We start from the raw sequence: 27132 nt of genomic DNA, 5'->3' as shown, positions 1-27132 counted from the left end.
AGGTAAACTAATGGGTACCAGAGAAGGCAATGCACTGAGGTGTAAGTGAGCAGAGGAGAGTGGCTCAGGCCTAAAGAGAACATATAGTCATCTTCAGGCAGAAGAAAGGAACATTGGGTAGGTAAGGTTTTTGTTTGTTTGTTTGTTTGTTTGTTTTTCAGCTACCCACAGTTAGTTATTACTGCATGCTGAAATTGATCCAGAACAGCTGGCGTATTGGTCAGTTCCCCATGAGGAAGAGAGAAGACTCCAAATCACTCAGAGTGGCTCATTCATTACTTCCACAAGTGTTCATGGAGGGCCCCCTAAGGCCCACGAACCACACAAGGAACTGATATTAAACTGAGAAAAAAATGAGACAAGTTCCTGCCTTCAGTCAACTTGACAGGCAAGAAGGAGAGACACTCACGGGTACTAAGGATGACTCTAAACGCTATTTCATCTCTGTGAGTTAATGGCGGTGAATTTCGGGCTTAGTCCCTTTTTGACTGTCTCTAGGTCAGCCCCAGGGACAACTGAACGTTCTCTAGTCCTGTCTTCTAGTCCTCTTTCTCCAGCACTCTGCCCACATCTCGGGTGGAACCTCGGGGACATGTGCTTGGAAATCTTGGCATCGAACTCATTCATCTCTTGTTCTCCCACCATCCAGCCTTCTGTCTTCCCTTTGGTGTACTTGCCTTCTTCCGTGTGTCCTGCCTTAAAAAGTTATCTTGGTCAGGTGACTGGTGTCAGTAATCGCCAGATTCCTCACTCCCATCATTTACAGTTTAGGTGTTTCTTATATTCTGATCTTCTTTTTCTTTTCCGTAGTTCAGCCTAATAACAGCCTTTTCTGGAGGCAGAGAACTAATGGGCAGCACTGACCTTAGAAAAGCTATGAAAAAAAAAAAAAAAAAAAAAAAAAAAAAAAAAGCTATGGACATTAAGCACACTACATGCTGATTTGGATTTAGGGACACCCTGAAGCTCACCCTCTCACCCCTCACCCCTAACATACAAATCATGAATAAAGTAAGGAACTGACAAAATCGTGGGCTTTGGGGAGCGGAAGAGGGGGCTGAAGCTAGCTCGTCTTTTTCCCTAAGCAATGCTGCCTCTCTGCAGTTTCCTCTTTCCCTTGGACACACTGATTTTTGGCTTATTTTCCGTGCTTTTTTTGACATCTGTTTCCTTTGGTCATCCCTTCTTTGCGCTTCATTTTCTGTCTTCCGCGATGGTTCCGGCTCTTTCCGGGTGATCTCATCGCTTTGTTTCTCGGCGCTCATCTCTCAGTGGCTTTCAGAGCCCCTACCCCTCGGTCTGCTGGGGGAGTTGAGGGCGTGGCTTGGGTCTCCTGGATCCTATGGACTGCAGGGCGTGGCACAGCACAGCCTGCTCATAGCTTGGACGCCCTACCTGCACATCCCCAGTGTCCCCCAGAGGTGCAGACTCCACACCTGCAAACAGGGGAACCCCTCCTCCAATCCTGCAAGCATCCGCAGAGGCTTCTTGCTCTCTCAGAGCGCTAGGGAATTCTTGTTTGGGAGGTATGGCTTCTTTCTGGGCTTGGCTTGGAGAACAAAAGCTTGATCCTATGCCCTATACCTCTTAGAAGAGTAGTGAGGGCCAATGAGCAGGACTCTCTCCTAAGCCTTAAGTCAGTCCGCTTGCACTCCCCCTCCCCGCCTACGCACACAGGGACCTGGGTGGAGTCAAGGTTACACAGCGAGTGAGAAAGAAGAGGAAGAGCTAGCTGGGTCAATTGGAAGCCTGTGCAGTTTTTTCCTGACTTGGAGGCTGCAAAGGGCACATTAGCATCGCTCAGGCTATGTTCACCTTTTCCTTCAGCGGGACAAAGGGAGACCATATTATAGGGCTGGATGTTTTCTTTACATTAGCAGGGTCAGACCTTTGCAAACTAAGAATTCCTTCCCACAGAGGTTATCACAAAGAGAGAAAGGCAGCTAAGGCAAAACCAAAGACTCATTTGGAAACAATAATTCTTCATAACCATTAGTATTCTTTTCAGATTTTTAGGTTTCTTGATTAACTGCACACAAGTCTTTTTCTTTCTTTCTTTCTTTCTTTCTTTCTTTCTTTCTTTCTTTCTTCTTTTTTTTTTAAGTTGGGAGAACAGTAAATGAAGCAGGTGGAAAGAAGTGAAATTACAGTAGATGTAGCCAAATTTAGTTGTGAGATTTCCCCTTCGCCTGGAAACACCTGGCACGGGCGTTGTTCATTCATTCAATAGCATGAATGAATTTCGGACCCTGGCAATGGGATGGGCTTTGTCACAGGCTGAACACGACGTCACTCTCACAAATGGAAAAAGGGTGAACAGTCAGGCAGCTAGCTTCCATGGGTCTCCTCCTAGGAGGTGGTGGCTGTGAAGGACCCAGGATCCAGCAGAAGCTACTGTGCAGAAAGATGACACTGTGCTGGCCAGTGGGATGTTGGTTGGAACTAGAATTTTCTTTCCATGCTTTCTGACCTCCTATTCTTGCCGAAAAAGGCTTAAATCAATAGAGGCAAAGAGAAACAGTGGTTTGCATATCTTATTTTAGCAATCTGCCTTTCTTCCTCCAACTAGCTTGCGCTCAGATTCCTTACATACATTCACAAAGTGACTTTCTGAGTGGCAACTAAGGCGTTCCTTTAGAATTTTTCCCTCCTTTATCAGAAAGGCTTTGGGGAAGCTATGACTTTCTGCTGACTAATGAATGGTATAGTGCCAGCCTTTGGGAAGAGCTGGAGTCAGCATGTTATCAGCTGGAGTTTATAGGCCAATAATGTCTATTTTACAATGAAATGATCATTTTCCACCTCATAGGTACTAGAGTAAAGGCATCCTGCACAGCAAAGAGTCAAGCATCAGACCACAGCTGTCAGAGCAGGTTTTTCCCCCTTTTCAGCTTGGTGATCTGTTGGAAATGGCATATTTTCTATTTACAAAAATGCATGTAAACAGCTAGTTGTATGTACTTGTACATATGAACCTATATACATATACTAATGTGATAAAAATCAATTACAGTAAGTACAAAGTCCAGGGAGAAGAACCTGTCCATATTAGATTCTAGAATTAGATCATCAATCTCAGATGCCTTGTTTTTTAGGGAAATAGAAAATAAGGGAAAGAATGTATATAATCATTTGATGAGAGCGCATTGATGCTTGGAAGGTTTGACTCTTCAGTTAGTCTGAATTCACTGAAGCTCAGAGACTTTCACCGGTTCCAGGCAGGTTGGGAGGATCAGGCAGACAGCCCTGGACTCCTGCTTAATGATCCTGGTCTTTTATAACTTTCCTCCCCTTCTTCCTCCTCCTCCTTTTCCTTTTCTTCCTCTTCCTCTTCTGCCTCTTCTCTTTTCCTCACCATTTCTCGGAATCCAATAAACAGACAATCCCTGAAAACATCTTTTCATTTAGAGTGCTATTCAGGAGGAACTGTGGATTTCCCAGAACAAGTACGTTGAGTGATGTAGGTAATGTGTCCAGTACTGTTCCTATTAATGTGCCTAAGTTTGTTAATGTGATGTGTAAGATCATACACGCACATATAAGATGTAGACACTGAACTCAGTTGCTGGTTCTTTGATCACATCCCCCTGAGGGGAGAGCAGCCTGACCAAGCCACAGAGGAAGACTATTAAAGACAGTCCTGATGAGATCTGATAGGCTAGGATCAGATAGAAGGGGAGGAGGTCCTCCACTATCAGTGAACTGGGCAGGGGCATGGGAAATGAGGAAGGGAGGAAAGGGGGATTGGGAGGGAACGAGGGTGGGGCTACAGCTGGGATACAAAGTGAATAAATTGTAATAAATAAAAAATTATATAAAAAAAGATATAGATGCTGATGCAGTAAAGCTTGAGTCAGGTTAGAGTCTGTGCTGAGAGTGGCCAGCATGAGCTGCCCTCTGTAGCACAGGTGCTGTTGGTCCTTGTGGTCAGTAACACCTGCCTGTAGCCCGCCTTACCTCCTTGTTTTCCCCTCACACTGATACAGAAGCCCTGGGGATTTAAGAAACCTTTTATGTTCCTGTAGACAGGTCACTGCTGGCTTTGCTAATATAGATGCCTTTCACTGCCTGTCCTCAGCCAGGCTGGAGATTGTCAGAAATCATCTCTAGAGGCAGGTGTCTTGAGCTAAAGGCTGTGATCTTTTATCTAGTGACTTAGCACCATTTAGCTTGGTTCCACAAACCTTTCACACATAAGCAATTTGCTCAACCCTGATGGCAAAAGGAAAGTCTTTTGCGATGGCACAAGTGTCTTCCTGCTGTCGCTCATTTCTTTCCTTCTGGGAGTGCAGCTGCTGTGCTGCTGGCTTGCAGGTCTGGCCCCTCCACTGGGGATCTGCAAATGTTTTTGTGCATTTTCCCGCCACTCACTCCTCCTGTTACATTACTTAAGTTAATACACGTATGGGGCAGTTGTGCATGCTGTAAGAAATAACTGGGCAAAGGCTCTCCTAAGGCAGGCAGACTTCAGTGTTGCTCAATTCTCAGTTCTCTGAAGCTTGCTTACCTCCAAAGTGCCTTTGCCATAGCCCTATAGCTTGTCCCATAGGCTAATTTTCAGTCTTTCTTATTATAGTGTATCCTCAGGATAAAAATCAAGAGCTACCTCACATCATAATGTATATTTCCTAGGCATTATTAAGGCTGTAGTATGTGAAACAATGAGAAGGGTTGAATTCCAGAGTCAGGCAGCTCAGGCAGACAAGTGCTAGCTCTTTCATTCATTAAATATAGAACCTCTCTAAGCGTTAATTTTCTCATTTGTAAAATAATATTACTTAACTCATATAATTACAGCGAATGCCTATTTTATGTATATAAGAATTTCCACGAAAAACTCAAGCTTGGTGTCTGACAAACTGATCAATGAATGCTAGCCACTATTATCAACATTATTATTTTCATCACAGTTTTTCTTCCTTCCAAGAATTTATAGGGTAGGTAGTATTGGGGGAGGAAAGGACATGAATAACTTCAACACAAAACATCCAGCTAGGGATGCTATGAGGATTTAACATAAAATTAATAACTTATTCCAGACGTTGGCAAACTGGTGTGCAACGTGAGAGTAGCTTTTACATGTTTTAAGTGGTTTAAAGAAAACCAAATTGATAAAAAAAATATGTTGTGGCTCCCTGGTATTATCTAGAATGCAAGCCTTCCTTCCTGATCCATAAAGAATTTTATTAGAATACAAGCATGTTCAGTTTTTAGGCATTGTCCATGGGCTATGTCACACTCTTTTTGACAAAGTTGAGTAGTTGAGATAGAAACCATGTGGCTCAGAAAATTAAAAAAAAAAAGTTAAAAAAATTTGTAATTTGATTGTTTGTAGAATAAATATCCTAACTCTTGGTCATATAACTGAGGCAAAGCAAGAAAATTCCTTAGCCAAAGAGCTGGTAGGGGTTGGGGTGAGTCATGAGGAATGTGATCATCTGTGGCAGAAATGCAGGACAGATCCTGAGAAGGGCCAGGCTGTCAGTGAGCACACGACCTTGGCATATGAAGGGTGTGAGGGTTTCTCTTGCTGAAGTTCAGTTCTCACTTAGAAGCCTAGATTGACTCCAAATTCTAAAGCAATGCAAAGGTTAGTAGCTTGATAAACAATACACATATTTAAACAATACTATGATAAAAACACTGTTTTTGTTCATTCTGTTTTTGCTTAGCTCTTTTACTTAGCTTAAGTAAAAGATCCTTAGATTGAGTTTTATATTGAGTATTATAGTGGTACCATCCAGTGTCAGTTTTAAAGCTTAAAATATGGAAATAATCTGCTTAGGCATGGTTTCAGATATGTGCTAAATGGAAAAAACAAAACAAAACAAACTTCACTCTGACCTCCAGCCAGCCCCATTAGTTCCCTGATCCAACACAATGATTTAAAAGTTGTGCTCTATGTTTCTGGGCTACTTCTATTTCATGTCTCTGCCACTCCATTGAGACTATTTATTAGAGGCTCAGAGTTATCATGTAGCTTTGTTCACTAGGTTTGCTGTCTGTGAGTTTGGTTTGGGGAAAATATAAAGAATTACTTCAACTAGGAGCCATCATATTGCCTCTGTCACAGGGAGAGTTACTAAGGACTCCTGGGAATCTTTTTTTTTTTTTTTTTACTCCTCTCAGTTTTTATAGTGAGACACATAAAGAGAGGAATCATTAGTTTATGATGGATAAGCCAGAATTTGAGGGAGAGTGGGAGTATCCTGTCTCCCGGAACAAAGATGTTGGGAGAGATTCCAGGCTTGCCAGGAGCCCCCATCTGTTTTACTTAGTTATACATCAGATTGTAAGGAAAGTAGCTTTTTTTTTTTTTTTTCTATTCTTTTTTGAGATAGGGTTTCCCTGGATGATCCTGGCTGCCCTGTAGCTCACTCTGTATACCAGGCTGGGGTTAAACTCAGAGATCCACTTTCCTTTACATCCCAATGCTGGGATTAAAAGTGTATACCACCATGCCCCGCCCTAGAAAGTAACTTTTCTTAACATAAGTATCCAAAAGCCAGACAAAACCTCCCTGTTACACCTAGTTTAGCCTAATTGTTTTGCTTAAAGAATGAATTGTCATAAAAATCCTTTGGAGAGCCACAAGAATTAATTCAGAACATGTACATTTTACTTAAGAATTAAAAAAAAAAAAAAAACCATAGGAGATAATTGCCTCTTCCTAGGTAGATGGCTTTAAAGCATAAAGAGTTTTCTTCTTGTAGGACCACAAAGTGGAAGGGGTCACAGTGGTTTCCACCACAATAAACAGCCACTAAAACAGGTAAAGCATTCCTTCAAGAATCTGAAGGAATAGATGACACAGTATGATAACTCTGGGAATGTAACCAGAGCTGGTTACATATATATTTCACTATCTGCCTCACTATAATTATGAGAAGAGAGAAATAGCTGGTGCATGGAAAAGGCAATATTGAATTCAGAAAGTTGGGCTGGAATTAAATCCTCAGACTCAGGGAGAAATCACAGAACCTGTCTTTTACTGCTTTTCCTTCAGTAAGAATTCACCAGGGTAACTCTACTTCATCCATTTACTTTTCTTAGTTAATTAAATAACCATAATTTCTGATCTGAGTCCCCCACCCCCTTCTTTCCTTTTCTCTCAGAATTACTTCCTCTGCTCTCTGATAATTTCTTTCTCCTGCTTTCAAAATTAATAGGAAAGCTGGTCTCAGAGCTGCTTTCAGCGTTTCAACGGTGAATCTTCCCCATCAAAATCTTCACAAGGAAAACGATTCACTGTGGCGACAAGGTCATGATGCCACAGACCCTGCTTGGGGGACTAATTTCTATTTTCTTTCTATTGGAGACAGATTTTGAGAGGGGGAGATGAAACTAGGGAGACAGCTCTGAAGACTCTTTTAGAAACTGACCAGAACTGCAGGACACTGGCTGCAACAAAGCCCTATTCTGCACACACACAACAAAGTCCTACACTACACACACACACACACACACACACACACACAAACACACACACACACACCCCTCTGATTTTCACCTTGCCTAGGAAGTTGGGGATGTAAATCTGCAGAGATAAGAAGTACCTCTCAACTTCTTGACTTTATGGAGACATCCCACCTCCAGGTACCGTTCAAGCTTTTTGTTTCCAATCTTAGCTCTGCTACTTGCCAGCTGTGTCATTCTGGACAATGTAGTCAGTGTCCCGTGCCTTAGTTCCTTCTGTTAAAAAAATAATATTCCCTGCTACAGCACTGGTGCTAGAGTTGCATTAGTTATTGTATAAAATGTACTTACTAAACACGTTTGGCACCTAAATGTGAATGTGTAACAAACGTAGTAAGTATTTAGGAGAATGCTTAATATGTGAAACTATGTATTTTTTGATTTGTTGTTAACGTTACACATACCATCATTACCCTCAATATTAGTTTTTAATGGGGACACATAGAGTTTTTAAGAGTACATAGCCTTGAGACTTCTTCAGCATGGAGATGTGAAAGAATGCAAAACATTCTGAAAATTATTTTTTTTTTCAGATAACTCACCCGTTTCCTGGGGTCTGTGAAATAACAAATTTCACTTTGTATGGTCCTGTTCCATGTCTTTTATAGCTACTGTATACTTGCAGACTTGGCGCTAATACCAGGATTGCTACACACTCAGTGATACCTTCTGTCTATTGTTAAATAACTAGCATGACTCTGATAGTTGTATACAATGTGAGAGGTTGTAAGTGTATGTATCAGATTCATACTACTAGACGTGGAGCTCTTTCCCTATTTATTTCCTTATTTTGGAATAGTAATAGCAGATTTACTCACTCTACCTCATTGGGATTCTTTGAGAAACAATGTTATTAAGTTTAAAATACTCTAAAAAATGATTCATACACCAATTCAAAACATTGTCTTCTTTTTTTTTTCTAAATGGTATTTTGAGTTTGTTTTTCATCTCGCACCAAATAGATTTCATAATAACATATACTCTGGTGATACATAACGTGTACACTTTCTAGATTAGGTACATGATATTTGGGTATTATTAATTTGCCCAGGGAGGTGTGCTGAATAAAGTTGAAAATCTGAAATTAAAATGATTTTTCTTCCATAGGAAAAATATTCACAAAGTAAGCCTCCACAAATGTGTGGCGTTTGCATTTATTACTTTTATCAGCTATGGTTATTACCAGTCATAAATGCATAGAGTGGTTCTCAGAACCAGCTCAAGCAGGTATTCAGATGTACAAGGGATATAAGCAGACCGGTTGGACATATTAAAAGATAGTAAAATGGGAAGTTTTTGTGAGGTAATAGATGGAGGTCATATATTTTGAAAATGACTAGGTTTCATCATTTCTGGTGGACATGTAGAGATTAAAAGGATGAGTAACGTTAGAGAGCAGGGAGAGGGAAGCGGTTGGTGTGTGGAAATGACTGGGACTGTTATTTAATCTTGACAGTGTAAACATGGCTCTCTTCCCCGGGAGAGGAAAGGAATGGACTGCGTATTGTGGCATTTTTATACAGTTTACTGCTTATACTCTTGAAGATAGATAGCTTGGAAGTACAGGAGAGTTACAAAGTGTCCCTAACACCCATCTCTGGATGGGAATTGTTGACAAGCCAACAAGTGATGAATGAGGTCTAACGGCCAAACCATCTTTGAATTTATCTTATTGAAAGATCTTTACTTAGTGTCTTGATGAGATAAATATTGCTCTGACAGGGATAGTAATGTCAGTGATGATGTCACTGATTTTTAAAAATTTGCTTGTTTGCTTTTTATCTTTATTTTTAATATATTTTTAATTGATTCACTTTACATCTTGATTATAGCCACCTCTTACCTCTTTCATGTCCCACCCTCCCTCCTTCTTCCCCCATCCCCTTCCGTAGTCCTCAGAAAGGAGGAGCCCTCCTCCCTTCCTGACTGACCCCAGCCTATCAAGTCTCATCAGGACTGAGTGCATCCTCTTCCTCTGTGGCCTGGGCAAGGCTGCCCTGACAAGGGGAAGTGATCAAAGAGAGGGCAACAGAGTCCATGTCAGAGACAGCCCCTACTCCCCTTACTAGAGCACCCACATGGAGACTGAGCTGGCTATGGTCTATATCTGAGCAAGGGGTCTAAATCCTCTTCACACACACACACACACACACACACACACACACACACACACACACACACACCGGCACAAATTTGTTAGCTCTGTTGGTCTTGTGGAGCTCCTGTGCCTTCTCGGTTTTTGATGCAGTGTGTTCTGTAGCCCAGAGTGAGCTTCAACTCACTATAAGGTTGAGGTTGGCCTAGAACTCCTGATTTTCCTGCTTCAGAAGTATTGAGATTGCAGGCATATGCCGCCATATCTGGCATATGAGAGTGATTATCATGAGAGGGATTGTAGCAGGCATTGTAGATTGTAGCACCATCTTGAACATACACACCATGTTAAGTCATTTCTTACATGAACTCTTTCAATATTCACAAGGGGATAGTCCTGGCACTCTTCTATCTTGCAGGTAAGGAACCCAAGAATGCCCAAGGTGGTGAGCTGGTAAGTCTGTTGTAGAACAGGATTTGAGACCTATATTTGATACTCACAGTTCATGACCTAAACTAATCATGGGAGAGTAAGTGGCTTTCTATATTTTACTTTTAAAAGCACTGGACCAGGTGAGGCTAAAAAGAGGCTGAGTCGTCTGGAACCCGAGCCACACAGCTTCCTTTTATTTTCTAAATGTTTGTATTATGAAACCCGCGGCATGATGTGCTGTTTGCATGGTCATGATGAAGACTGAATTGAAGTATTACGTGTATATACTGCCCCCTCATTATATGTGAAGGGGGACATAGGGACAGATCTGCTGGAGAGTGATGTGACGAACATCTCCAGGATGTCCACCCAGGTGGTTGAGAGTTTTAAGCTTCTACACTTGCAGTTCAGCAACACAAATTACCATAAGTCACTTAAAAATCAACCAATGCTTATTTTCCAAGGATCGACGATGTGCTGACACTATCTTAAGTGCTGTGGTGCTAAGGGTGTGCAAGGCTGAGAAAGTTCTGTTCTCGGAGGGTTTATGGTTCAAAAGGTTTAGTTAATAGTGGAACGAAAGTGTGTGTCAGATGAAAAGGAAAAGAAGTATAATCAGACAGAATGGTGATATTTGGGGAAGGATATGCCGGAGAGAGTGAGGAAGTTTCAAGAACCTAATGACTTCTGACATACTGTATGAGGAAGGCTTAATTCACAAGAAAGTAAATTAATAGTTACTATTTTGTGTAGTAGAAGGATGTCATCATCTAAATAAATGTGCATTTCATTGCATCCTGTAGTTTTGAGTATCCAATTAAAGAGATATTTGCAGTGTCCGATGGGGAAAAATTTGTTCAATACTGACACCTACAAGTCAGGGACTTCCTTCCTGCTGGGCAGACCTGCCCATCTTCTCCACAAGATCAGGATACTGTTTGCTCTTGGGCCTTTTTCTTGGGGTGGATTCCTTCATGCCTCGTTGTGGTCCAGGGGAATTTCTGGGCTACCCATCCATTTTTCCATGTGTATTGACTGTCTACTCTTCTCCCTTTCATCCCAATTGTCACCAGAGATATTAGTTACTTCTCTGTTGCTGTGTGACAAAATAGCATGACTAAAGCACCTTACAGAAGAAAGAATTTGTTTTAACTTATGGTTCCAGAGAGATGAGACTCTGTCATTGTGGGAAATCATGTCAGCAAGTAGCAGGTGTGGCATCAGGAACCAGAGGCTCAGAGATCACGCCTTCCCCAGAAAGCATAAAACAAAGAGCAAACCAGAAGCAGAAGGAGGCTATATCCTCTCTTCCTTCAACAAGCTCCACATCTAAACTTCCCCAGATAAGGCCACGAATGAGGGAACAAATATTCAGATATGTGTGCCTATGTTGACATTTTTCATTCAAACCACCACAGCAGAAGGAACCTTATAGTTCCTCTATGGTTCTGTGATGTCAATCTTTTGAGCGGCCTGTTAGAGAGCTCCTCTGTCTTCCATCTCAGTGATCCCTAATGAAATAACGACCTTTGGGAGTAAAACCTAAGTTTTCTTTTCAGTTACTTTGATTCTAGCCGCATGTTTTCTATAAGACTTTAGTCAATTTCTGTCTAGCATGTGCCCTAGGAAATGGCTAGCACAAATATATGCCTTGTCTTGAGCACAGGCTCTTTCCGATACCAGTTCAAAGGGGTGGGGTGGATAGTGTCATTGAACTTCAGGCCTTGAACAATACATGGATTAAGTATCAACAGAGGGAAAGAGATCCCTTTATAATTGTCTTCAAGTATCTTAAATATTTTCACCAATATAGCAGAGGTTGATATTGGAAACATTATTTTATTGCTAAGACTTGCTAACCCATGGTTGGAATGAATATGCCTTCTGTCCAAACACAGTTGCCCACGACTTGGCGATTTCTGGGATGGCTTCTTGTGTAGTATCAGTCAGAGCAAGCATGTAGTCTTGTAACTTCTCCTGGTTGGACTCCTCTTGCTCATGTCCACACTGAGAGATGCTTTTACACTTCATCACTGGGAAGAGAAGGATTGTCACAAAATTGACAAAAGGAAGACCCTGACATCTTTGTCTACCATCTTTATGAAATGACATTATTTGAAATGTTAAAAGTTTGTTATACTTTTTTAAAATTGTGTTATTTTTAATGCATGTTTGCATGTGTAAGTGTGCATGTGGAAGCCAGTGGAGAACTTCTCACCTTCAGCTACATGGAGTCCTGGGGATGGAGCCCAGCACATTAGTCTCTTTGTGTCTTTACCTGCTGAAGCTAAGTCATTTCTCTAGCACAAGACGTTGGAATTTTTAGTTCATCCAAGTTTTAGGTGATGATCTGCCATGTACTGATATCTACATCAGTCTGAAAACTTGGAGTCCAGCAGCAAATATTGGCAAGTTCTTTCTCAAATATAGGCTGGGCTTCTCTGTTAGAAAGCATAACTCTTTATTGAATGGTGTTTTAAGCCGTTTAAAACATGCTACCTCATTTTATTAAAGAAATAGGTAAAATGTGCATTTTAAATAATATATGAAATATACTACAGACCCATCTTTCTCTTTTTATCATTAGCTGTTATCTGAGAATTTAACAATAGTGTTAGCATCTTCCTCTTTGGTTCCTATTGTGATAACTTAAGGTCATTTTTTGTTGTCTTATTGATTCACAGCAGCAGCGATATGCTGCATGTTTCTTTAAAGGAAATCACAACTTCTCTCACCACCACCCTTCCAGGGCTTCCGGGATCCCTCTTTGTTCACACATCCCCTTGGGAAATTACTCAGTCAAGAAAGTATCTCATTTGCCCCACCCCGTAATTAAGAAAGGACTTTTACTTGACCCTGAATCAGAGTTGAATCAAGTTATGACGGTTGTTGGGAAAGGCTTAAAAGCTTCATTGCTTCTCCCTACATTTGGATTCCTTTCACCAAAACCAGAACAGAACAAAACAAACCCCAAACCTTCCAACTAAGCAAGCACAGTGTGGAAGGGACCCGTGCAACCCAGCTGTGATTATTCTCTACGCCTTCCCAGAAAAATGCAAGGGTATTTCAATATCTTAGAGCAGGCTCATCCATTCCTCATTTAGAAGGGGGCATTTCAATCATTTCTGGACCCTTAACTGCACTTCAAGCAAGCGTAGAGGCACTAATGTAAACTGGTTTGATACTTGCATAATTTTTCTAAAGTATATTGGCAAAGTATAAATTATGATCACAAGTAGGATAAAACTTTACTGAACTACGTTATCAATAAAAATAGAATGAGTAATAACTAAACTAATTTTTCTAAATTTCAAATTTATATATTAGTATTTTCCTCTGGTTATTTTATAGGTCACATCACATCACATTTTTTTTCATATTCATGAAAACTCTACTGTGTTAGAGGAAACATTGTTTAGCACATCTCTTGCCCTTTGATTATATTTTTTAAAAAATGCTTTTGCTCAATCAAGTTCTTCATATTTTAGTTTAAGATTTTCTCAGCTTTTTTTCTATTCTTTTGCTGTGATAAAATGCCCTAACAAAAACAACTTAAGTTTAAAAGTGTTTCTTTCCATCCACAGTAAATGTACAATCCATTGTGGTAGGAAAGCAAACCTTCGGGGGCTTGAGGCAGCTGCTTGCATCACCTCCACAGATAGGAGGGAGAAAGATAAGGGCATTTGTTCAGCTTCTTTTATCTTCTATATCCAGTCAGGCCAGGATGTGAATCAAAGGAATGGTTCACCCACTGTTAGGATAGATATTCTAGCTCATGTATGTTCATAAATAGGATCCCTCACAGGCATGCTCAGTGGCTAAATAATCGCATGGGTGTTCTTGGGGGCTTGTCTTGTAGAGTCCATATACTATCAGCTTAACAAGTAACACTAACCCATCACAACTCCACTGCTTGTCAATTTGATTCTTAAACATATCGCGTTTAAGCCATATCCTTCCATTCTTGTTCTCAAAGGCAAGTAACCATTGAATAGGGCAAAAATTCATTCAGTTGAACTTTAAAATACTCATAATTCTTAACAATTCTAGTACTCTTCAGTAGGCCAGGGTATTATCGCAGTCTTTTAACTGTGAGTGTCTATTTAAAACAAACAAAAAAAATTTACATACATCTATACTTCCAATGTATAATGTCTAATAGCACAGAGTAAACACACCTATTCCAGAATGGAAGAGTCACAGTTAGAAAGAAGAACTGGCATTCACTAATGGTTTTTAAAACATTTAAAAACCAGTCTTATCTCAGAGTAGAAAAAAAAAAAGAAAATATTTGTAGTTGACAGAAGTAGATAGCATGCCAAGCTTTGCTTTCTTGGAGGGTTAAGTGTTCCCATGATAACTGTGAAGTCCCAAATGGACTGAGGTATCCCAGAAAAATGGATGTTATTTTTAGTTCTGAACTCTAGACACTCAGGAACCATGTTGCATCCATCTCCTTATCAGTGTGTGTACTTAGCATAGTCATGTCTGTACTAGTAACAGGCTTAACATGATGCTTCATGGAATCTCAGCTACAAAAAACGCCAAATAATCCTAAGTTTACAATGCAACAAGCTTGGATTTGGGTATGCTTTCTGAAAGGAACTGAGTCCAGACATAGACTGGGCCACTGACTCAATCGCTCAATGGATGAGGCAAGTAGATTTTTTTCCGAGTTGTCGTTTTTCCAGTTTGATCTCTGGCTCCTCTGCAATCAAGAGTCTTTAGTTCTAGTTGGAAACTAGAAGCAATGGAAATGGTATGGGTGGAGGTGGGTTCTCTGGAACCTCTCTGATTAATAACTCATAATAAGGGATCTCATGCCTGGCACCGAGGTTTTCACTTAACAACCAGTGTCTTCTAGGGGAAGCATTATTCACTCATGTAAAAGTTCAGACACCATTTTAAAATTTTTCATAGTTTCAATTAGGTTAGAAAGCATCAGGCTTCCATAATGGTTTTTCATACATTCTCAGTTTTGGTTAGCATATCCCCTCCTCTTTTGCATCTTTTTAACGTCCATCTTCTTAATGGGACATGAGCTTTCGTGAGTCACTGGAGGGCCTCTTCTGCATGTTGGACTAATCTGGAATAACTGGTTTGTTTATTCACAGAAAAAGTAGTACTTATATTGAAGAAGCACTTGGCATCAGTGCCTAGGTGCAGATGTCCTATCATGTAAGATAGTGCCTCATTGAGAAAATCCACAATTGAGTACAATAAATAACATCTTGGCACTGCTCTGTGCTCCATTCACAACTGTTAATTTCACAGGGTTATGATTTCATCTCTGAGCAGAGGGCTCCTGGCAGGGACAGATGCTCTGGTGCCCCAGATTGTGTTCTGTGTGTCCCAGTAGGATCCATCAAGAGCAGCAGGATGGCAGGAAGGAGATGGTGCCTCCAATAGAGAAGCAGTTGCAGCATGGCCTTGGGGGGAGGATAATAGGAGGAGGGGGCTCCCTTCAAAATGATCCTTGCTTATCTTTCCTTCTATATAGAATCATGAGCATGCTTAACTGAGGGAAAAGAAAAAAAAAACTTACCTTGAATTTTACAGAGAACATTGTCAATCTTGATTTTAGCATTACATGTATCCTGTATTAAAAAGATGCCTTTGTGCATCCATTAGCATGCTGATGGACTTAAGCAATGACAGGTCTGTATATGTGTCCAAAGAATATCAAACAGGACCATGTCATGATCAGCTAGATCTAGGTCACTGGGACAGGCTGGAATGACAGGTGGAAAACATACTGTGTATTGACAGCTGTGGCTTGCTTCATAAACTAGAGCAAAAGGCAAAGGAAAGCCAAGGCCAGATTTGGACCAAGCATGGGACCTAGTACGCAATAAACACTTGTATTAATTTTTTTTTGAGAACGAATTGCTTTACTGCTTGCTTCTACAGCTCATAGCACCTAGAACAGGGATTATAAATGTGACCAAAAGATAGATGCTCAAAACCTAGTCATTGTACATAGCCATTGTACTCATGAACTCAGTGGAGTACAAGATCAGCACATGACTGGGCCCCTCCACCTTTCATCCCCTATGAGAAAGGCCTTCTTATGGGTCTATGGGCTGTTAACAGTTGCTGGGATGGGAGGGTGCCATTTTCTTCTGTTGTGTGGCCTCTGGCAAGCTGTCTGTGCTCCAGCAAACAATTCTCCACCTAGGTGTATGCAAGTAACTCAAAACTCAGTGGGTCACGAACAAAAGGAGATGTGAAATCAAGAGGGTACCTTATTGGGAAGAAATGCTTTGGCAAGTGAAGGAGGGGTTAGATAGCAGAGAGCAATGGAGGGTATATGAAACCAAGTAAAATTCATATGGCCAAAGAATAAAAATACATATGAAGACAGGCTAAAGGAAGAAATAGAGGCTATTACCAGTCAGAACACCACAGTGAGGAGCATTGTAATGCAGACTTTTGGGTATTTGCCGATTCATTTCTTTCCACGACTATACTTTCTATTCCTACCTTTTGATTGAAGTTACAAATAGAAAAAGATCATTTGTAGCACATGCAAGACTGTAAATATTATTGCCAATAGGTAAATAGTTTCTATTCTTATTTCGTGCCTGTATTACTAGGATACTTTATTTGTGATAATAAAAAGTAATTTTAGGTTTAAATTACTTTGGGGTTTTGATTGCGAATTAGTAAATATAGGGTTTTTTTAAACAATAAAAACAAATTTTCTTACCTTTTAAAACTCAGCGATAATGACTGCTTTCCATATTCCAGTTTTGAAGTTCTGGGGTGCTTATTGATGGTGTTGGACCACACATTGAGATAGTTAGAACAGTTGGTGGCCAGCGTCATGAATCATCACATTTTGACTTCAGAAAAGCCCTAGAATTCATTATAGTTTGCCTAAAGCCCTGATGAGATATACTGTTGAATTATTTAGCATGTTCCTTTACCTGAGTATATTAAATCTCCGATCATGCTTGGAAGCTTAGATGAGAGAGATACAGACTATTGCATAGTTCTTAAATCGTTAAGTTTTAGAGTCCTCAGAAATCCTGAGAAGCCAACTTTTTTTTTTTTTCTGAGCGCTCTTTCATAAAAACCTAAGGCAAATGTGATCTGACTCATCAAGTTACATCTAAAATAAGGCTTGTTTTAATTGGTTTGTAGAATAACATTGACTTGAGAAAGGCAATGCATACGTGCTAACTTCAGTGACTTTTGTTTGTTTACTTTTGTTGTTTAAATGGGGTCATGTGGTCTCAGACTGTACTCTAGACTAACCTGGAACCCACTGTTTAGTCCAGGGTGGCCTTGAGTTTGCCACAGTCTTCTTACTTCATCTTTTTGAGTTCTGAAATCACAGGGCTTCTCCAGAATACCTTCTCATGCCCATGGTTCTTGGAGGTCAGAAGGAAGGAAGTATTTAGGTGGTGACCCATGTCTGTAATCCCTGCACAGGGAAGCTGAAAAGGAAGGAGGTCATCTTCCAGGCCAGGCAGGTATTATGGATACCTATAAAAATTATATCTTTAAAAGAATAGGACTGGCTGGAGAAGTGTCTCTGAAGAGTGATTCAAAATTTCCTTACCCCTTAGTAAAGTGTTTATTATAGAATGAATTATTCAAAAGTTATCCAATGTCAAGATTTTAAGGAAAAGAACACCCCTTGAGCTTTCCATTTTGTCCCTCTTTTTTTTTCCCACAAAGGTTGAAAAGAATGATGAAGACCAAAAGATTGAACAAGATGGTGTCAAACCGGAAGATAAGGCTCATAAGGCTGCGACCAAAATTCAGGCTAGCTTCCGTGGACACATAACAAGGAAAAAGCTCAAAGGCGAGAAGAAGGGTGATGCACCAGCTGCCGAGGCCGAGGCCAATGAGAAGGATGATGCCCCCGTTGCTGATGGTGTGGAGAAGAAGGAGGGAGATGGCCCTGCTACTACCGATGCAGCCCCAGCCACCAGCCCCAAGGCTGAGGAAGCCAGCAAGGCAGGAGATGCGCCTTCTGAGGAGAAGAAGGGCGAGGGGGATGCGGCCCCCTCAGATGAGAAGGCCGGCTCAGCTGAGACAGAAAGTGCCGCTAAAGCTACTACTGATAACTCGCCGTCCTCCAAGGCCGAAGATGGCCCGGCCAAAGAGGAGCCTAAACAAGCCGATGTGCCTGCTGCTGTCACTGCTGCTGCTGCCACCACCCCTGCTGCAGAGAACGCTGCCACCAAGGCAGCGCAGCCTCCAACGGAGACTGCAGAGAGCAGCCAAGCTGAGGAGGAGAAAGGTGAGTACCGTGGTGAGGGTGGGACCACAAGTGGGGTCCACCAAGGATGCTAACCCCGTAGCGAGACCACCTGCACCATCCAGGGGCAGGGACAGGGAGGGTACTGTCTAGACAGTGTGGACTAGAAATCACAAAAATTACCGTGAATTCCCCCAAATCTACACGCACGAGAGAAAACTCAGAAAGAATTACATGGCAGCCAGTCCTGAAGAGTCAGACAATTATCTTAATTGGATTGATATAAACAGTCAAGCTTGATAATCCCAGTTAAAAGAAAATGTGCTGTATGCTGATAGACTTAGTTTAATAAGTAATTACTGAGACTACATTTATTTCATGGATGGGAATTAGCTAATGTGATTATTTGGCTCTAGGAAGGGCCTCCTATAAACACAGCCAACTCTTTATTGATTATCTAGTGTGTGAATTGCCAGCAACAAAAATATAATCTCAGTCCTCCTCTCCCTACCCTACAATGTGTTTCTGGGCATTTCACCCACCACCAATTGGCGAGTGACATGTATTTGTATGTGGAGAATGTTTATATATGTTTACATCTGGAGAAGGTTAGTTGTGACACTAATTGGGGTCAGACACAATTAGGAAAATAAGTCTGTTAATGTTGCCAAAAAAACAAAAGAAAAAACTCCAAATCCATAAATTATCATTTTATTATCAAAGACTCTACTCTCTCATATGCATAAATAGTTGTGAGTTGACTGTGAATATGGAAAGGTACTGGTTTCTCTTCAGTTTAGAGCTATAACTTGGAATTTGGAGTCTTTTTATTATGATGGCTGGAAGATCTGGCACAAAATTAGAAAAGAATATCTTAAGAGCAAGACAAACCTAATGGACTTATATCTCTGGAACTTAACTCTGTCCCTCACCCAAGTGTACCTACAGTGGTGAAAATCTGTCTCTAAGGGCTGTCCCTAGTCTGCTGTGATCAAGAATACCTGTTACATTGCCTTCACTACTGTGACAATCACACAAGAAAACAATATCAGGGGATAGTTTGGGCCCCACAGTTTCAGATATTTTAGTCTATGATGAGCTTTCTCTGTTGCCATGGGCTATGTTAAAGCAGAGTATCATGACAAGAGTGAATGCAGAGCAAAGTTGTGTACCTAATGGTAGCTAGGAAGAGAGAGGTAGGGGAGATATAGTTAAATGGTTAGTTGGATGGATAGATAGATAGATAGATAGATAGATAGATAGATAAATAGATAGTTGGATGGATAGATAGTTAGATAAGAAGATGGATAAATGTATAGATAGATAGGTGACATATGATAGAGAAATTGATCAATCAATCAATAGAGAAATTATAGATGATAGATTGATAGATTGATAGATGGATGGATAGATAGATGATAGATTCTACTTTTCAAAGACTCACACATGTTTTCTTCAGCTAGACTTTAACCTTACTACCAGTTAAACACTATTCTTAGTCAATCAATATAATCCACTTTTGATTAGAACAAAGACTTGTGAGTCTAAACCTCCTTGAAGTCCCCCTCACAAACACACTCTGAAGTATGCTTCACTGATATCCTAGGTGACTCTTACCAAATTGACAATCAAGATTAACCATTATACCATTCAACTCCAAAGATCTCTGGAGATAATGCTACTTCTGTGCCAGTTTAACTGGGTTGATTTGCCCTCTTAGAACTTTACAGATTTATCCCAAAGACTCTGGGTCTAAATTTGGGCCAGACCACTACCTTGGCAAAGTTCATGGTGCTGGACCAGGAGACGAATCCAAAAAATGTTAAGACATGTGACCTTCAGATTGAGAAAGCAATCATTGAACATTTGCCTAGATGCTAAAGCATGTTTTCAGGTCTACATTTTTTTTTTTTAATTTTACCCCTCACATTTGGCAAGTTTTGAGTATAATAACTATGATAGTTATCAGCATACTCTTACATTCCTGCTTCAAATAAATCATGATTCTTTTTACCAGTGACTTTTTAAAAATCTTCATTGTAGCTACGTATCTGCCCTCGAGGCTTTACAGATAAGACAATGATAGCATTTTTCCAGCATCAGCAAGCTATGAGAATAGGACATTGATTTCAGTTTATTCAACAAAATTGTCTTGATTCCTTTTCTTTAGGCTTAAAGTTCAAGCCTCAAAGAAGTCTGGGAATCACACTGTAGACATCTATAGTGTCATTCTGTAATGCTTGCAAGTCAATCACACTCTGAATTGTTTGACATGTTTGATAATACTTAGATCATAGTTTTTAAACTGAGACTTTTAAAGTGTGGAGAATAGATACAAAGACATGATGTAATTATATATATATTGTTTGGTTTGATAGAAAGAATTCCAAAGAAAAGGCTATTATAGATATAGATAGATGTAGCTATGAGATAGATATATAAGGATAAGCATGAAACTCCATTTCTTATTTTTAAGGTTTTATCATTCTAAATGACTGACTATAATGTTTTATGTGGTAAGTATTCAATAAATGTCAAACGTTGGAAGAATAGAAATTGACCAGATTTAATTTATAGGTAATATTTTTTACCTGCCTATATATTCCTCTTGCACATTTGAAAATTCTAATCATTTATTTGATTTAAATGTGTCTAGTCACTGAAAGTGGATAGAGATCATTCTCTATCTTAAGCTTTTCAAATTCTAGATGAGAAATATTTGAACTAAAGAGACTGTATAATGCCCATTGAAAGGTGATTGGGAGGCTAGGCGAAGTTCAAGGTGAAGGTAATCCAGCAGGCAGTTGATAATGTATTTTGATCTCTCAGGTCATATGTTTTAAACTGATATTTCTGAAGTTTGGAGAATAGATGCAAATTCATGGTATAATTTTAAGTGTATCTTTCTTAGCTTTGGATTGATACTTTTATCCCAGATTTTGAAATACAGTTTGTAGCTTTTCTGGGCTGAGTTCTATCAGGCTAGCTTTCTGAGTATAACAAGCACAAATTATTCAGTCATGGTGAATCTGATGGAATCACAGAAACTAAAGGTGACAAGGAGATCTATCATATCATATTAGTCCCAAATTCCCAGAGGCTCTGCCTCATGTTTCTTGCCTCCCTCACGGAATTTCATCCTAACCCTGGTTAAAATAAGAGTTTTTTCAGGCAGGCTGTACAACCTGGAAATGGACAGCTATCATGGGTTGATTTAAGATTCTGTGTCTGCCTAAAAGGTTATGAAGAGATAAGCTAGAAATGTGCAGTGCAGGGAGGGACCAAATAAGTTCTCGGAGATAATCTAAGAAAATAAGATAAAAAATTTCAAGTCAACTTTGATCATTGCTTTAATACATATGGAAATTATTCATAAATTATTAATTTACTTACCTATGCCTTTTGCTGTTTACGGATTTGATGACTACTATAGCTTGTACTGATGTTAAATTTTTTCTTAGTTTCATAGATATATATTCGTCCCTCTTTCTGTTTGCACACTCTCAACTCTCAGTGTGCCTTTGACCAAATGATTTCAGTGAGTTTCTGGTTCTCCTGTAGGAAGATGATTCCTTTACAGGAAACAGTATATTGAAGCACCTATTGGATGCTCCCTCCTTCATCAATGAGGGGAGATCTCTCAAGCCTCCTTTACTGATACTGTCCTTGGTATTTTGTGCTGAGCAGGCAGCATGGGCACTGGCTTCCAGTGATGGAATTCTCTGCTGTGTCCCCATCTCCAGCACTGCTGATGGATTTTCCTCAAAGAGGACTCCAAAAATCCTGCTGATATAGTATAAGCAATGCCACCTACGTATTCTGGGTGTTGATTTGGTTAAATTTTATTTATTTATTTTAATTTAAAAATCCCACACACTTGTGAAGTGTGTATGTTGGGGGCAGTTGCCACATGCATGTGGACTTCACAGAACAACCCTCTAGAGTCATTTCTTTCCTTCCACCATGTTGGTCCTGGAGATCAAATCCAGGTCAGCAGGCTTGGTAGCATGTGACTTTACCCACTGAGCAATCTCACCAGTCCTATATTTTATTGTTATTAGTCTCATTACATCTTTCAAAACAGGATTATCAACACTGATCAGGGAAATGGGGACGTTTACATCTTCAATTCTCTGCTTGAAGAGAAAATTACTTACTTTCTTTGTACCTCTTTCCTCTTTCTCTGTTATCTTTCCTTCCTCTTTTCCCTTCTTAATTTCATTCTGACTTCCTTTATTTTCTTGCATTTAGAATAACTTCTGATGTCGCAAAGAATCAATGTCACAAAGAGTCATAAGGTATGATCCTTTGATATCAAGACATTCTCATTTGGAAAGTATTATGAAATCCAGTGAGTAGCATTCAAAATAGTTAAATTAATAATCACAAGTGAATCATGCAAATAGGTATGGAATGCTTATATTTGCAATATACTTTAGGGCACAAACAAACAATGCTTCCATGGCCCAGATGCAATTTAACCTATGCTATCAAAAAGCTCTATATCATACATATATGAGTAGCTAAATTATGAGCAAAGAAAACAGAGGAAAGTTGATAATTTCTAAAATAATTATGTGTAGGAAAAAGAAACACCCAGCCTACATTTCCAGATTTAGAGAACTTTTTTTAAAATGGTTCTCAGAATCAGAATTTTTTTTTTTTTTTTTAGTACCATCCTACTCTTTAGCTCTCAAAAGAACAAACCAGTTTCATCAAGCTATGTGTTAGAGTGGGATTTCCCCTGGGTGTTGATGCTTGTTTGGCAGGGTGCCTCAGAAGAGGTTTAGATGTAGCTTCAACCACTTCCCTGATTTATATACAACTCATAAAGACTGAAGTTTTGAGTTGTGAATGTCCATAAATGTTGTTTATAAAACATGGGCACCCTGTCAGCTAACTCAGTGGTACACTGCTTAAACACCGTTGATTATTAAGTTTTTATGGAACACTTTTATATTGCTGGGGAAATCATTTTTATTGGCCTTACTTGACAATGTTCCACTCGCATATGTTAATATTTTTCTTTCTATTTTTACAGTCTAAAGGCAAAGTAAAAGAAGTTGTTCTCCCCACAGATACAGTCCCTGACAAAGGGGAGAGGGATTCTCAAATTGCCAACCCTCTCAATCCTTACCTAACTTATGTAGCTATGTAGTTTTTAAAGCTAAAATGGTTAATCTTGTCTCCTCCTCTTTTTTTTTTTTTTTTTTTAATAATCTTAGTGGTTGTGCTAATCTCTGATTGTTCTTTTGAAGTCTCAACCAGGACATTTCTAGGTCAGGCTCTGTTTTACATACTTTTGAGGTAGGTAAGGGAAAGGAGGCCTGAATGAGGAGATGGGAGGTCTGGTTACGATAGCACATAGCATTTAAAACCCAATTTATTAAGAACCACTCCCCATGATAAATGCTGCATGGTAAGTATTTCACTAAATCACTGTAACCACTCCATGGTATAAATTAGTATCATTTCCTTTCCCCCTTTACATGAGAGAAATTTGAGGTTCAGAGATTAAGTGAGATACTTAAATATTTTTTATAGCTTGGAAGAATCAAGCCAGAAAGCCTCACTTGCTGAACCCTTGCATACACTAAGGCAGGAACTATTCTGAAAGAATCAGAGAAGAAAGATGCTCAAGGACCCAAGTATCTTGGCTAACATAAGATTATCTCCTGCTTTGTATAGCTGGGCACTCCATGGTGTTGTTGGGAATTATTAGTGATAACACGTACAACGAGGCATCCTGCAACACTCATAATCCTGGTCAATTCCTTCTCAGTTCCATCATCCCAGAATTATGAGAAATATCAAACTTATTTTGACCCTGAAGTTCTAAACCAATGGGTGTCAGTGCCCCTTTGTTAGAACTAGGTGAGCTACAAAAATCAAAATTGGAGTATCACTACTATCATTAGATATGCCAGAAAAAAAGGGAGAATTACAGATTGATAGTGTTAAGTCTCTGTTGGCTGCAGGTCACTTGCTGTGCCATTAGAATGTGCCCCTCCTAAACTTGGCTTCCTGAATCAGAGCCATTTTAGACACCTGCTCAGACTGTACCCATCTCTACCACAAGAACGTTTACAATGGCTCTGCTGCCTTTGCACCATCTAGGACCCTATTCCTTAAAAACATTCTAGAGAACATGAATTGGATTATAATTTTTATTTCTATAGTTTACAAAGGAAGTAGGCAAAAGAGAAAAGGGAGAAATAAATCTCAGAACCAAGTAATGTATTGTTGAGAACTTTTATGCCTTTTTCGTCATTTACATAAAATCCTTGCTCTCATTTAATTAAAGAAGCTAACAATTAGAAAGGCATACCTGTCAGTGCCCTAATTTCAAAATTGTCACAGTATATTTGGCACTGAAAATAGCATATTTCTTAAAATATAGAATAACTTCAGGTATAGGCCATTCATAAAATATTTTTTTTCTTCTGCACACATGTGGGTACATGGACACACTTAGTCTCAGAAGTATGAAAAAGTGAAACATGAGTAGCAAGCATTACAACGGGAGCTCATTTAGCTAACCACAGAGAGAACACAGAATGTTCAGTCTAATGGACTAGAAAGCACTGAGAGCTCATCACTCTGTTCTCGTGGCCATCACTCCCTTACATGCTGAATGCTTTCTAGATCCTGACATGAATGGAAAGGAAGAAAGAGAATGTCAATCTGTTTCAAGCTCTAAGAACTGTGTCCTTAAAGATATCTCACCAGGAGGCAGCTTAAAGCATAAATAAAGATGTAGAAAAGGCACGAAGGCATGTCTAACTTTTGCTATGCTTCTTAATCTCATTTGAGTTTTGTATGTGAAGAAATTGAGTAAATCAGGCAATTAAAAACTCATCCTAATTCATATAATAAAAAAAAAGTCTTGCGATTTTTGCCTTCTTCAAAAATATCACACTTTGATTTCACAGCACTAAATCTTGGCTTTTTTAAAGCAAATATTCATTTGGGGGCTTGCTTAAAAGAAGATTTATGAATTGTCTTCTTGAGAGTGATGAGTATCACTGTGTTTTCAAATAGATCCATTTCATAGACTATTTTTAGTGCTGTCTCGCTATGCTCTTAGTGTAATAGACTACATACCACCTCCAATTATGAGATTTGAGTTCTCAATCAGATATCACTGATGTTTCAGGCTAGCTGTTCTGTATTTTATACTTAGTTTTGGTATCTATAAAATATGTTTGACTAGTTTTTCTCTAGCTCCAAAAAGGCAAATGGTAGACCAAAGAGACACCTTTTTTGGGTGGGCAAATGGCCTCTTCCCCAAACATGGCCACTCTCCTGTTGTTCTGTCTTGTCTTATATACTTGTCAATAGATTAGGGGAAGGAGTTGAAAAGGGGGAAGCTGTTTAGAAGGGAATGAATCAAGGAAGCCAGTTCTGAGAAACTGTGGTTGTACTTGAGGCCCAAAAAACAACAAAAACTCGAATTGTTGATTTGATTTCCATTGACTCGACCATGCTAAGACAACTTAGAACCAAGACTATTTATCAAAGGGCTCTTTTTACTCTATATTATACTTGAAATTGGAAATAAGGACTTGAAAATTATGGTTCCAATATGGTTAATCTTCTGTCTTATAATTCTCCTAACCCAGACTCTGTGATGGAAAACTATAACTATGTTGACCACATTTTTGTTGTCAGTATTTCACTCTCCTCTTAGACTTAATTATTTATGTACTAGTATATCTACTTTATATCATTAAGTAATTACAGTGGTTTTGACTGTCAGATTGATTGGATTTATAATCACTAGTAGGTCAGTGAGGTATACATTTAGGTGTATCTCCAATGGCAACTCCAGAGGATCAACTGCTGGGAGGAAGAAACCATACTGATTGTGGGCCTTGGAAAGAAAGAAAGGAGCAAACTGGGAAAAACATCCAAGTGTGCTGGCAGTCCCTTCTCTCATGAAGCACCTACTCTGCCACACACTACTACGGACATGAAGGATAACTAAGTGTGTGGGTCACAATGACTGTGGAATGGACCATCAGAAACTGTGAGCCCAAAAAGCTTCCATCAGACCCCAAGGTTGTTTCTGTTGGGTATTTTGGTCACAGTGGAGATATGAGCAACACAGTCAGTTAAATGTTAAGCAGCTGCAATAGCTTGGAGAATTGGATTCTTTCTTAACTAGATGAAGGCTACATCCAACAGGCATCTGATGAGTTTTGGAAGGTTTTGCCAGCAGATAAGATACATCATATGAAAAGATATAATAGAATTTTCTTCTAATTCCTTATAAAGTTATATTCTCCGTAATAGGCCATTTAACCATTGGTGAAATTGGCTCAGTCTTAGCATCTGTAATGAGGTCACACCAAACATAAATGGGAGAGATAGCATAGCTGATACATAAGTTAGATGTGATTGCTCAACAATCTGCAAACCTGTTTTCAATTTTCAAACCAATTAATATACTGGGAAAGAAAATATACTCTGGTTTGTCCATTTCCTCCCATTCTATTTTGGGGGAAAACTCAAGTCCTCATAATATAATTAGAGAGAAAGACATACACAAGGAAGAATATTTGCCCTTTCTCATAAATTATGCTCAGCATAGGGTCTCCTTATGTATAGCTCGCAAGCAGTTGAAATCATTTCTGAGGGCTAGCCTTTCCTACCCCAGTGCAAGTTGATAGACTCTTTCTTAATCAGGAAGAGAAACCAAAAGTTATTCTCCTAAAACCATCCCATTTCCCAAAAACCTGGAAATGAACATTTTCATAGTCAGCAAAAAATGTTCCTTTTTTTACATGATGTATGAAAAAGTGAAGAATATAATTTAAATATGCTTAAGTTCTGTATCCATGCCTATGGTATACCTTTCTGCCAACACACACACACACACACACACACACACACACACACACACACACACACACAC

At 39.5% G+C, this 27132-nt stretch overlaps 1 protein-coding gene across 1 annotated transcript in view; it reads left to right on the top strand.

Moving 5' to 3' along the window:
• The window catches only part of Gap43 (growth associated protein 43), a 96903-nt gene that overhangs the window by 34508 nt on the left and 35263 nt on the right, over positions 1–27132 (top strand). Inside the window, exon 2 of the mRNA XM_055625062.1 lies at positions 17690–18257. Within this exon, the coding sequence (XP_055481037.1) occupies positions 17690–18257 (568 nt within the window). The remainder of the gene's footprint in view (positions 1–17689; positions 18258–27132) is intronic.

The sequence above is a fragment of the Psammomys obesus genome, unplaced genomic scaffold (genome assembly GCF_907164565.1).
Source record: "Psammomys obesus unplaced genomic scaffold, mPsaObe1.curated_primary_1811, whole genome shotgun sequence".
Lineage (NCBI taxonomy): Eukaryota > Metazoa > Chordata > Mammalia > Rodentia > Muridae > Psammomys > Psammomys obesus.
Note: the sequence above shows the minus strand (reverse complement) of the source record. Positions and strands in the feature narration are given on the sequence as shown.